Below are 14,008 nucleotides of genomic sequence, written 5' to 3'. Positions count from 1 at the left end.
TTCTCTGATGTAGATTTTTCTGAAGAACTGTAAAGCTTGGAAGTACAGTAGTAATAAATATAACAGTAAGAAGAAAAAACTGTACAATATACTCATAGATAAACGCAAATGTTTACATACATAAAATCATTTCAAGACTATACAACAGGCAAGGTACCAACAAGGTGGGCATTGTTTTAAACTTCCACAACAACCTCTAAGGAATCATGCTTCAAAAAATAAATACACACACCAACACACACACACACACACACACACTTTGATGTTGCTCATGCTTCTTGAATGAAGGAAGACACTGAGGTTTGAGTTATATTCTGTATGTAGGCTGTCATATGACACCTGAATTGAACAATTGCATGCATTCATCCATCCATCTATACATGCAAACCCACACCCACCCTGCTTTTTTCTGGGAAAGACCATATGCAACACGTACACATGCACAGCGTGGGTTAGCCACACAAATACAAAAAAAGTCTGCTTTGAGTGCTGTGTTCCACATAATGAATGACATTCATGCGCACATGTGCACGCAAACACACACCCAAGCCAGGTTCCTCAAACCGCTGACCCTGGTCTGTGTATTTTGAAGAGAAACAACAGCTCCCACTCTTTCATCACATTCTGCAAAAACATCTCTCCACCTACAGCCATAATCAGATGGACCTTTTCATTTCATTCAGGTCACATTTTATTTTAGACCTGCCAGCTGAAAGCCCACACACTGTAAGGACTGCAGGTTTGAATGCTCTGCTCGATAGCATATATTTTCATAAGCAGTTTGTCTTGTGTCATTTCAGAGATTGTAGGTCATGCTGGGTAGCAGAGTCATGCTATTTCACTGTCACTTTTCCTGCAGTCTCGCTGTCTGCTCGTATGTCATTTAGTTTCTCTGTTTCCATTGAAAATGTCCTGGTCACATTTGCTTTCCACTTATTTAGCAGTTATCATTACATCATGGCCCTTCTTTTTTTCCTCATTCAATTTCTCACGTATGTTTTTCCCATTTACGTTTGGTCTCTTTATTTGGTGATCCTTTTTGTTCTTTATTTCCCCTTTCCTCAACCTCTCCTTCTTTATTTACTTACCGTATTTAATTTCCTCTTCCCATTGGATCTCAATTGAGATAGAGCTTGGTAATTGTCCCCCAGTAGGAAACTGAAGTGACGCAAACTGTGTCTGACACAGCTGGATTTCACATTGAATAATTTTTAAACTGTCACCTCCCTAGTACGAAGACTGTTTGATGTCTGATTGGTCCCATGTGATAACTGGACAGATATTGTGAGCCAGTGTTCATTTGCCCTACACAGTTCACCCTACAGCACCTTTATTCTGCCTCAGATGTTGTATTTCTAGTAGTAAGAACACTGTCTGCCCATTTTCACTGCTTATGTGAGAATGGGCAGCTCAATCCAGTTCTTCCAACAGTGTACACAGTTTGTGTGAAGAGGGCTTAGATCTGTATTTCAAAGGTGACTGTGGCTTTTCTATCACGAGTTCTTTCTGTTTGCATGAGTTTCAGTTTGTACTAGTTAAGCATGAGCACATAAGATATATTATACTTGTCCCACTGACACTGACTAAAATGCTAGACTCAGAACTAGAGTTAGATTCTGCTACTTGCCCCTATTTTGTTTGGATTTATTTCTTTTTTGTTTTGGCTCAGTCTCCTGGAAGTTCATTCATTTCAACAGAATTTGAAAATGTCAAGCGCACCACAAAAGGAAAGTGACTCAAAAGAACTGATTGTTAGCATTCATCCCTCTTTTAGTCTAAGCAGCAGCCAGGCGCCCAAATGGTAGGACTCTTCAGTCGTGTAATGTTGCTGTTAGTCAGTTTGACTGACTCAGTGCTACAAGCAGAAAAAAAATCTTTATTTGCTTAAAATAGAAAACTGATGATGCTTCACTAAAGCACCTCATTGGACTGAGGTGCTTTTAGTGTAGCGGTATAAAGTAAACAGTATTTTGGTAGAGAGCACTGCAGTGGCTCCCAATTGTTTTAGGATTTTAAGGACATCCTGTTTGTCCTTGTTTTCCCTTTGCCATATGCCATTGTCTGTTTTGAAACCAGCGTTTTGAGTGCAATTATTAGAAGGCTATAGGGGTACAATAAGGGTATTCTGTCTCAAGGAATGTATAAGCAAAAGTTAGACATTTAGTTTAACAGAAGTGTCGATTTTTCTTACTATGATTGTTTTGTCATTTTTGTGCCCCAAAGCCCAAACTATTTTCACTTTTATCAAGAACTGAGAAGCTGGAAATAGTTTGGTTGTTTTTTTTTGAAGCATGATGATTGTGTTATCTGTCTACTGTGTACTTGCTGCAGGACTTCTGTAACACCCTCTATGAAACTCTAGGGCATGCTGACCCTGACGTTTGGAACTACTAGAGTAGAGGAATTAAAAGTATTAAGGAGCCATTAAATGAAGAGCAACATCCTTTATCCCAGTTGAACCTCAGTAACCTTCCAGACACAAGAAGCCTTTATTGTATGACTAATGGGGTCATTTTAATAATGTTGAGTCAAAGTAGATGCTTAACTGCCAGCTATTACGTTTAAGTGGCTCTACTGCAGTCTGAAGGTTTTAACTGGATTACAGCACTCACCTGCTTTAACTAACAGAACACAAAGTTTATGTGGAAGAATGTGTTTTGCTTTTATACACAAGGTTCTTCAAATATATATTTAGATTAAAAACAGTGCAAAAGTCTTGAGGAATATCTTATTTCTGAATATTTTGCTATGGATCAGAATTCCATTAATTTTGACAATATCCCCAGAAAAGCTGGCTGAAATTCAGACCATGAAGGAGCCTACAGATAGCTGTAGACACTGTTGTAGCTCTTGCTTGACCTTCGTACAAAATGACAACAATTTGAACCAAACATTTCAAAATTGGATTCCTCACTCCATAAGACCTGCTGCCACTAAGTTGCAGTGTAAGATTACTTGGAAGTCTCTATCATTGGTGACTCAAGACTTATGTACAGTACTCTATTGTTTAAGTTTATTGTTGTCGTTTTTCTTTACAATGGCTTGTGTAATTAAATTCTCCTTACAAACCCATCAGTATGTACTGAACATGTTTTAATGTTTTGTGAAAAGAAAGAACGGTGTATTTGTATTTTTTTTTTTTAGTGATGTTGTTTGACGTCATCTTTCAGGTACACCCTCAGTACCTCCAATTCAGCCATCGCTGCTCTGCTGTGTGCCCTGTATCCACACTTCCCTGCTCACAGCACTGACAACCGGTGAGACTAATACATATGCGCACAATATTAAAATAAGAGTTTAGTTGATAACCTGTGTAAGTACCAAAAAGTAGCAATAGAAACTTATAAGAATATGATTTTTGTGATCATTTCATTAGTGATGGACAGATGATTGCTTGTGTGGCTCTCTCATGTGTTTTTGTACTAGTTGTTGTACAACTTCTATAAAATTTGCACAGTGCTTTACACTAATTTTAGATGTGTTTAGATGTTTCCCACCAAAATATTTTTGGTGTTTTATTCTGAAAAGAAATAAGAAGACGGTGCAAGAAATGCATTGAAGCATCTTTCTATCAGTTTAGCTTAAAATAAGTGCAGTGTGCTTAAAAATATTTGTGGTGCTTGCTTTTGCGCTGGTACTGCACATCCATTCATCTGTGCAAAAACCAGCACTCAAGTTAAATCTTCCCTGATATTGGTTTTCAATCAATTTTATTTCTTGGTGAAGTCTTTCCCATGCTCATTGGCCAGATTTGGTGTAAAAAAAAAAAAAAGATATTCTGGCACTCATTAGCTGATGTGCTTTCGGCATGGTATCCACAAGCTCAGAATCCGTCTCTGCTCTTTGATTGCCAAAAAAGTACTGGACAACCTGCACAAATCCTTCCCCGATGCTGCTGATTCAGGTGGCTTTAGTTTCCTTTTAAATTTATTTTCAACTATCATTTCAGAGACTTAAGACCCAACAAAAACCCCTTCCTTAATTCTGACTTCACTTTTCTTAAATGCTGAAATGCATTGCCGTTTTTGTTGAGTCAGCCTAGTTGTCCAATACTTAGAACATCATAGCTAAAATGGTAGGAAAACTTTTCAAGCACTACACCTCTGCTCCTTTAACCAGTAACGGAGTTGGGAGTGTTAGCCCCAATATGGTGTAGAGATTATGTAACCTTGAAGTGGCGTATGATCTGTAAAATTCAGAATGGCACACCTGCAGTAAAAAAACTAAGCTTGTCTCAATTTTGGAGAATAACAACACAATTCTCTGTCATTCTTTATATTAAAAAAAACAATATGTTTGTTATGAATGTCTATCCGTTCATATTAGTAATTAAAAAAACAAAAACAAATGCATATTTGTATTTCTGTGTTTGCTGTAGCTACCACCTGCAGGCCCTTCGGCACCTGGCTGTGCTGGCTGCAGAGCCTCGACTGCTCGTCCCTGTGGATGTGGACTCCCTGAAGCCTTGCTATGCCCTTTTAGAGGTCACTTACAAGGTCAGGTTACAAGAAACATGTACCAACCTAATACCTGTGAATGACCATTAGGTTCATGTTTCAAAATTGAACATAGTTTTTCCTGTCCCAAAGCCACCTTTGAAACCACCTCTCATTCTTTGTCACAGCTCATTGTCACAAACGGCACCGCTGTGCTCTGTGCTCCACTTTTACATTAACACAAAAGCAAATGTACGTTCTGACTCAGATTGTAGAGTGTAGTGCACAATGGTTTCTGTTCGTTTTGAGGTGTTAGAAAAACTTGCCTGTCCACTATACCACTGTGTTCTGCTTTTTTATCAGTGTTAACTGCTCTTAGCTAGTCAACTTCCTCTACAGTTGATTTCATACACTTTCAAACTAAATCGTCTTCATGTCAGTGTAAAATCAGCTACCGTGGTCTCATCTCATTCATATTGGTGCTATTTTAAATTTTTAAGAGCAGCAGTTTTATGCCAGCTTATGAGTAGCTAATATATATATATATATATATATATATATATATATATATATATATATATATATATATATATATATATATATATATATATATTTATATATATATATATTTGCTACTAATTTTGCATTTAACTGATTAGCAATAATTCAGCTGTTCATACAGTTTTCCTTTTTCTGCACATCTGGTTGTTGTACATAAATATATAGTCTTTTCCTATGTTAACTTTAGTTTCCTTTCTGGTATGTAGACATGTATAGTTTTATATGCCACTCATTGTTTTCCTCGTTGTTAGTTTTGATCAAGTATCCTTGATTTTGAAAGACAAAAGATGTGCTTTCAAATTAATCTGTGACAATTTCATTAAATAAAAGCTGGCCTCACTGCCTATGTGCTCTTAGTTAAACATGTTACATGTAAATGGAGGAAAGTCATTGCACTGCACCTTAGTTTTCTCCAAAACTGGTATCCAGCACTGTGTAGGTTTCAGTTTTATATAAGAGAAAGTGAAAATAGCATAACTGCTTAGCAAAACCTCTCTCTAAAGTCTTGAAGGGAAAAAAAGTTTCTAGTATTAAGGGCAACACACACATCCCTAGTGTTAAAACACAGCAGGAATTGTTTTCTGTTTCAGCAAGTACATTGTTAGAATTTTATGTACGTCACTGTGGCATCATTAGGATGCCACAGTGACGCACATTGGTGCCGTTTCCCAGTATCAATGGTTGTCAACCATTCATGTGTGAAGGTAAATACTTTCCATAGAAATTGCTGGCTTTTTTTATATCTGTAAAAGCAAATATTTGACACTCTTGGGAACAAAGCCAATAGGTAATGGGAATTTACTCAAATAAATGACAGACGACACTGGCATTGTGTAGTTATTGTCATACTTTAAGCAAAACTAGCTATAACATATGATCAAAAATACATCGTCAAAATTGATCGGCAACATAAAAAAAATAGTAATCGTAAGAAGAAGAACATTTTCTTTTCTTTTTTTTCTTTTTCTTTTTTACACAAATGTGTAAAATACACACAAAGTATAATCTGGGATTAATTGGGGAGCATTTTTCTCTGCTTTTGGCAATTGCTCATTCCTTCAGAACTTAACTCTCTGCAAATTTAGTCCACAAGCAGACCTTTCTTGGAACAGTTGGTCTCAACATGCTTGTGTCTAAAATGAGAGGAAATCAGTTGAGAGGTGTGTCAGGAAAAAGTCTTTACTCATTTTAAAAAAAATATATATATTTATTTTTAAAGAAAAGGGCTACAGAGCAAAACCAGTGACTTTTGAAATGATGCGCTCTGAGCAAGAAAATTGTTTTGTCATAGTAGTACTGTTGTAGAGTGATGAAATGAGGAAGGGAGAAATGACGCAAGATCCTTCTTTGTAACCTCCATGGTGCCTCTAGCATTAGTGAATTTTAGCATGCCCAGCAAATAGTGTCTGCTCCAAAACCTTTTTCAGTTACTTCATATAGTCGTAGTCATTTTCATTAATATTTTATTGAGTCACTTATAATCTTTTCTTTGCTGGTTTCGTAGTTTGACAAACGCTGAGGAAGCCCAAAGAGATGGGAATTTACACATTTCAAAAAAACAACCGCCATATAGAAGCTTCCATTCATCCATTTTTCTTCTTCTAATCCAGTTAAGAGTCATGGAGGGCTGGAGCGTATCCCAGCTGTAACAGGGCAAAAGGTTGCCAGTTTGTTGTAGGGCTAGATAAATTGAATCTAATTTTTATTTGTGTACAGAATCATTACTTCAATCCCTTTGTGTGTCTTTTGCTTTTCATCTTCAACTGTTGCTAAAACTAATTAAACTGTTATTTGTGTTTTAAACTGCAAGAGCTATAAATTCTGCTGCTGGGAGAGATCTGTGTGTGTGTGTGTGTGTGCTTTTTAAGATCTGTCAAAGCTTACTCAGACTTGGAGATGGTTTGTTTCAAAAGGAATTTAAGTGAATGAATTTAGGGGTGCTGTCCCTCATGTTGTTATACTGTTACATTCACATACAATCTGCTATTCTATACTGCTGTTGCAGTTTTTTTGGTGACACTGTGTATAAATATAGATCAAATGTGTATCGTTTTGTATGTTTCAGTTCTATAAAATATTATGTGTATTAATACCCTGTACGGATAAAAGGGTGATAGTGCACTTTGGTGAAATTGTAAGGTGCTTAGAGATCTTACAGGCGAACTTTGTGAGTGACACTATTTCCTCTTCTTTTCAGGAGACTAAGTGGTATGACGAGACAACAGTAGAACTGATGGCTCCTACCTTGCTTCCTGAGCTGCAACTTCTCAAACGGGTAAAGCCAGAGAATAGTTGTTCTTCTTCTTTGCCTTTATTTGGCTGCTCCCTGTAGGGGTTGCCGCATCCATCCATCCATCCATCCATCCATCCATCCATCCATCCATCCATCCATCCATCCATCCATCCATCCATCCATCCATCCATCCATCCATCCATCCATCCATCCATCCATCCATCCATCCATCCATCCATCCATCCATCCATCCATCCATCCATCCATCCATCCATCCATCCATCCATCACACCTCACCCTGGCAGCATCCTTGTCAGATGCCTGAACCACCTCAACTGGCTCCTCTTGAAGTGCAGGAGTAGTGGCTCTACTCTGACCCTCTCCCGGATGGCTGAACTTCTCAGCCTATCTCCAAGGGAAAGGACAGCTACTCTTCAGAAAAAGCTCATTTCCACTGCTTGTATCCACATTTTTATTTTGGGTCAATATCAAAAGATTGTGATCATAAGGTAAGGTGATACAGATCAACCTGTAAATTAAGCGCTTGACTTCTACGCTGGGCTTTCTCTTCACCACGACAGACTGGTACAGCATCCATATCACTACAGTCGCTGCACAATTCCGTCTGTCAGTCTCCCATTCCCTTGTGAACAAGACCCCGAGGTACTTAAAATCCTCCACTTGGGGCAGTAACTGGTCCCTGACCCAGAGTGGGCACACCACCCTTTTCTGGCTGAGTTCCATGGACTCAGACTTGGAGGTGCTGATTCTCATTCACTCTGCTGTGAACCACTCTGGTGCGAGCTGGAGGCCACCACCTGATGAAGCCAACAGAATCACATAATCTCCAAAAAGCAGAGACAAGATTCTGAGACCCCCCCAAGTGGAAGGCTTCCACCACCTGGCTACACCTAGAAATTCTGTCCATAAAAAAATTATGAATAGAATAGTTGAGAATAGGGCAGACCTAGATGAGTTCAATAACCACATGTCTGACTTATTGCAGGCTATACAGACAACACCCCTGCAATGGTTGTATAAGGATCGAATTGCTTATAGCAACGGGCCAGACACCCCCTACTCCCGAAGCACCTCCCTTCGGAACACTTCGAGGGACACGGTCGAATTCCAAATCCACAAAACACATGTAGACTGATTGGGCAAACTCCCATAAAGGGGGTAAAGAGCTGGTCTAGTGTTCCGCAACGAGGCAGAAAACCGCATTGTTCCACCTGCATCCAAGGTTCAACTAATGGACAAGACTCTCCTTTCCAACATCCTGGCATAGACTTTCCTGGGAAGGCTGAGGAGTGTGATCCACCTTTAGCTGGAGCACACACTTTGGTCCCCCTTGTCAAAGATGGGAATCTCACCCCATTCCTACCATCATCTGCTGTTCTCTAGAATAGAAGTTTGCAATCTCCTTATTAACAACACTGATTTCTTATGCCACCCAAAATCATTTTAACTGCAGTAAGCATTCCCTGGACCCTGGAAAAATCTCTTTTTTTGTAATTTTTGTCAATATATTTTTTTCAGGTAAAAGTGAAAGGACCACGTTACTGGGAACTGTCTGTAGACCTCAGCAAAGAAACACAGCATCTAAAGCAAGTATAGAGAGAACATGTATAACTTTGGTAGAGGTTTACAGTAATGATTTTGCTAAATGATAAGGACCATAATTCCTTCTTTTTATTGTAAATGTATAAGTGGAATTTAGACGGAAATGCGAATCTTACTTTTGTTATCTCTCTAAGGTCCATCTTGTCGAGAGATGGGGTGTTGTATGTAAAACTACGGGCTGGCCAGCTGCCCTACAAGGACGACCCTCAAGGTTGGAAGAGCCTGGTAGCCACCACAGTAAACCACCGCAGCTCTGGAGTCAAAGCCTTCAAGGTAAAACTGTCACACCAACCTGAAAAGCATAACGACATTATAGGGGAAGCTCAACATGAGCAGGCTTTCATTGTGTTAGGTAATGTGGCTAAACCTAAAACCCCAGTCAGAGAGAAGTTGTATTTGCAGTTACCTCCGGCTACAGTAATTTCCACTGCCATAACTTTACATTTGGGCTTCATTCATGATATTAGCAACGTAAGCAACTTCCTATGTATTAATCATATTCTCCCAGTAGAGGATTACACTTAAAATATGCTGTAAATAAAATGAATTGGAGAAAAATAGCTGATATTAAACTGAAAGTCTGAACATAATCTGTTTTTATTCATGTTATGTGTTCAGCTTATGTTACCATGGTGATTTAGCTGGTGAAAAAGCGAGCCATATTTGTGACACAAAAAACCCTGACTTAAAGCTCAGCATAGATGCTAACCGAAGCAACTGTGCTAAATGCAATAAATATCCACCTTTTTAAAAAATTAGATTAAGTTTGCTACTATCAGCCAGAGCATCTGCATTGTATTCTCTTTCTGTAGTGTACTTGTTAGTGGTGAGAGTTCATTAACATGTTGCAGGTTAATGAAGGCTTTAGTACATTTTTATGTAGATTTACAGGTTTTGTAAGCATTATCAAGCTTTTTTGTTTACGCTTTTCTCCTAATACACATAGACAAAAATCTACAGGTGGTGGAAAATTTTAGATGCGTTGTAGTTGAAGTGAGACAATTTCATATTACAAATTTGAAGAAGGAGTCCTATCGGGCTTGGTTAGCCTGTGGGACTCCGGAGGCAGCCGACAGGTATCGACAGGCCAAGCGGAATGCGGCTCGGGCAGTGGCTGAAGCAAAAACTCGGGTGTGGGAGGAGTTCGGAGAGGCCATGGAAAAAGACTTTCGGGCTGCCTCGAAGAGATTCTGGCAAAACCGTCAGACGTCTCAGGAGGGGAAAGTGGTGCTCTACCTGCACTGTGTATAGTGCTGGCGGAGCGCTGCTGACGTCGACTGAGAAAATTGTCAGGCGGTGGAAGGAATACTTCGAGGACCTCCTTAATCCCACTGACACGTCTTCCGAGGAGGAAGCAGAGTCTGGGGATGAGGGGAATGACCCGCCAATTTCCGGGGGCGAGGTCACTGAGGCAGTTAAACAACTCCTTGGTGGCAGAGCCCCTGGTGTTGATGAGGTCCGCCCCGAGTTCCTGAAGGCTCTGGACGTTGTAGGGCTGTCCTGGTTGACACGCCTCTGCAATGTTGCGTGGAGATCAGGGGCAGTACCTGTGGACTGGCAGACCGGGGTGGTGGTCCCCATCTTCAAGAAAGGGGACCGGAGGGTGTGTTCCAACTACAGGGGGATCACACTCCTCAGCCTCCCTGGGAAAGTCTATGCCAGGGTGCTGGAAAGGAGAGTTCGTCCGTTAGTCGAACCTCGGATACAGGAGGAACAATGCGGTTTTCGTCCTGGTCGCGGAACACTGGACCAGCTCTTTATCCTCTCCAGGATACTTGAGGGTGCATGGGAGTTTGCCCAACCAGTCTACATGTGTTTTGTGGACTTGGAGAAGGCATTCGACCGTGTCCCTCGGGGTGTCCTGTGGGAGGTGTTGCGGGAATATGGGGTGTCTGGCCCATTGCTACGGGCCATTCGATCCCTATACAACCGTTGCAAGAGCTTGGTTCGCATTGCCGGCAATAAGTCGGACTCGTTCCCGGTGGGTGATGGGCTCCGCCAGGGCTGCCCTTTGTCTCTGGTTCTGTTCATAATTTTTATGGACAGGATTTCTAGGCGCAGCCAAGTGGCGGAGGGCTTTCGCTTTGGTGGCCTCAGAATCTCATCTCTGATTTTTGCAGATGATGTGGTTCTGTTGGCTTCATCGGGTGAGGGCCTCCAGCTCGCACTGGAGCGGTTCGCAGCAGAGTGTGAAGCAGCGGGAATGAGGATCAGCACCTCCAAATCTGAGGCCATGGTTCTCAGCCGGAAAAGGGTGGAGTGCCCACTCCGGGTCGGGGATGAGTTCCTGCCCCAAGTGGAGGAGTTCAAGTATCTCGGGGTCTTGTTCGCGAGTGATGGGAGAAGGGAGCCGGAGATCGACAGACGGATTGGGGCTGCAGCTGCAGTAATGCGGACGCTGCACCGGTCCGTCGTGGTGAAGAGGGAGCTGAGTGTAAAAGCGAAACTCTCAATTTACCGGTCGATCTACGTCCCTACCCTCACCTATGGCCACGAGCTGTGGGTAGTGACCGAAAGAACGAGATCGCGGATACAAGCGGCAGAAATGAGCTTCCTCCGAAGGGTGGCTGGCCTCTCCCTTAGGGTGAGAAGTTCGGCCATCCGGGAGGGGCTCAGAGTAGAGCAGCTGCTGCTCCACATCGAAAGGAGCCAGCTGAGGTGGTTCGGGCATCTGACAAGGATGCCCCCTGGGCGCCTCCTGGGTGAGGTGTTCCAGGCATGTCCCACCGGGAGGAGGCCCCGGGGCAGACCCAGGACACGCTGGAGAGATTATATCTCTCGGCTGGCCTGGGAACGCCTTGGTATTCCCCCGGATAAACTGGAGGAGGTGGCTGGGGAGAGGGAGGTCTGGGCCTCTTTGCTTAGGCTGCTGCCCCCGCGACCCGGCCCCGGACAAAGCGGATGAAGATGGATGGATGGATGGAAATTTGAAAAAAACAGCCATTTTATTCTTAGTTTTCTATAGGTTATCTTATTTTTTTGTCTTGTGTCTCTCCCTCTTTAATAGACTTTTTTTTTTTCCACACAGTGCCAAATGCAAAGCTCACCTCAACTTGCACCGCACCCTTGTTAGTTTGAGTCAGTTTGCATCTTTCCAGCGAGTTCATCTGCAAACGAGCTCCTTCAACAATTTGCTTACAGTACTGCACACAGCTTTCAGAAGCCTGAGATAAGCAAGGGTTTTAGTAGGGAGTCGGGTACTACTAACCCACAGACGCTCATGGTTCCCTTTTTCTTTTAGATTTATAATGCGCATTAATAACTATAGTTCAATCAACTGAGGGGCCAGATACATCTTAAAGATCCTGTGTAAGATCTTTGGTGTATATTTTCCTATTTCTTAAGAACATGACTTTCAGATACTGTTGATTTGCAGTGAATAGTTTATGGTTTTTTTGGGGGCGGGGGTTCTATACCAATTTAAGTTTTCCATTGCATTTTGCTTCTTACAAACCCTTCTTTAAAAATTGATTTGAAAACAGACAAACACATTAATAGGAGTGACTGGAAATGAATTGACCTCCTCCCCAGTGAATGCTTCTGTCCAGTCTTGGCAGGTTGTCACTAAATGTTCAGTAGGCAGCTGTGTGGTTGACAGACTATTTACTGGTTTCCTGATGGTCTCAGTGTATGCTGTCAATATACTTAGAAGTCCAGAGGGGGGAAAACAAACACTGTTTATTCCACTTGTCCACACTCATCTCTCTCCCCCCCCCCAACACTCAATTTCTTCTTCTTCTTCTAGTTTCCTCTTTCTTTCTGATCTTCTATGTTGCAATTTTGACAGTCTCCTCTTTTTCCTCTGTTTTGTCTCGTGTTTATGTAACACTTTAAGATGAATTTGATTTGTTTGAAAAGTGTTAACTGCATAAGATTTCATTTATTTCTTCAGATCACATCTCTTGTGCCCCTTCCTTATATTAAATGTCTTCTTCTTTCAAATGCTTCTTTATCTGTCTTTTGTATCCTTCCTTTTCTCTCTTTCTCCTCCATATGTTAATTTATAGCAATATTACAATTGTTTTGTTTTTCTGCAGCCTGAAGCCATCTCTACGTTCACCTCTGAGCCAGCTCTTGTCTCCTTTGCCGAGCTCTTCTGTAAAACTTCTGAAGGAATGAAACATGTGAGTTTTACATCCAAAAATGGATACGGATACACTCTGAAGGCAGGTTTCCTCCATAATGGCTTATCCCTGCAGTCATGTTACTGTTGTGGGTGAGCAACAGAGAGCCTGTGGCTGGTTTGAACAAACACAAGGAGTATAATGGTATTGCAAAACACTCAGCCTTAAACAGATTTTTTTTTCTTAAGAGATGCCAGCTCAGTGGTGAGTTATAGTTTACTGTAAGATTTCTAAAGCAAATGTGTTGAATATAAATGCAAACAAAAGGTAACAAAATGTGTTTTCATTTATCCAGATGCATCCAGCATTTTCCCTACTTTCTTTCTTTTTTTTCTTTTTTTTTAAACAGAACCGACCGTTTTTACCCCTCAGTCATTAAAGGCTGATGGGTTATTATCGTCACCCCACCAGGCAGGGGGCTGGCTCCTGGCACCGGATATTAGTGAATGCGATAACCTGAGATCAAGGCGATGCAAGAGCTTCAAACTCTTGAAGGAGTTTGATTCTCAGTGACCTTGACCTCAAGGTCAAAATAGGTTTTCTGAAAATCTTTTAAATGCAATAACTGAAGAAGGAAATTCCAAATTAATAACATAGGTGCATCTACTAAAAATCTTGGATGAATTTGATTCTCGGTCACCTTGATCTTAAGGTCAGAGTAAGTTTTCTGAAATGCAATAACTTGAGAAAAAATGCAAAAATGCACCATAGCTGTGCCTACTAGGAGGCTGAGGGGTTGTACTTCGTAGTTGCCAGTATTTTTAGAGAGTTATTCCAGACAAGAGTTTGTCAATTTTCCCAGGAAGCCTGACCTTTCAAATATCTCACAGCTTTGTTGTTAACATAGTTGGCAATGAAATATAGTTACATTGTAAACAAAACTATTCTTCCCTTTAGAGTAAACAAGGAGCCATGATTGTGGAGGAGCTCTGACATAAGCAATGGAAAAATACAAAAAGCTAATAAAATGTCTTCCCAGATTCATGTTAGACAAAACCCAAATAGGTCAGTTTTGTGTTAGATAAACAACA

General features: G+C 41.0%; 1 protein-coding gene across 1 annotated transcript in view; it reads left to right on the top strand.

Moving 5' to 3' along the window:
- The window catches only part of anapc1 (anaphase promoting complex subunit 1), a 64,080-nt gene that overhangs the window by 38,392 nt on the left and 11,680 nt on the right, over window positions 1-14,008 (top strand). Inside the window, exons 44-49 of the mRNA XM_085296316.1 lie at window positions 3,171-3,257; window positions 4,379-4,496; window positions 7,195-7,272; window positions 8,770-8,837; window positions 8,988-9,126; window positions 12,891-12,977. Of these exons, the coding sequence (XP_085152442.1) occupies window positions 3,171-3,257; window positions 4,379-4,496; window positions 7,195-7,272; window positions 8,770-8,837; window positions 8,988-9,126; window positions 12,891-12,977 (577 nt within the window). The remainder of the gene's footprint in view (window positions 1-3,170; window positions 3,258-4,378; window positions 4,497-7,194; window positions 7,273-8,769; window positions 8,838-8,987; window positions 9,127-12,890; window positions 12,978-14,008) is intronic.

This window comes from Mchenga conophoros, linkage group LG13, assembly GCF_057382185.1.
Source record: "Mchenga conophoros isolate Kocher_MC1m ecotype Shallow Benthic linkage group LG13, M_conophoros_male_GT1.1, whole genome shotgun sequence".
NCBI lineage: Eukaryota > Metazoa > Chordata > Actinopteri > Cichliformes > Cichlidae > Mchenga > Mchenga conophoros.
This window is presented reverse-complemented; position numbering and strand designations above follow the sequence as displayed.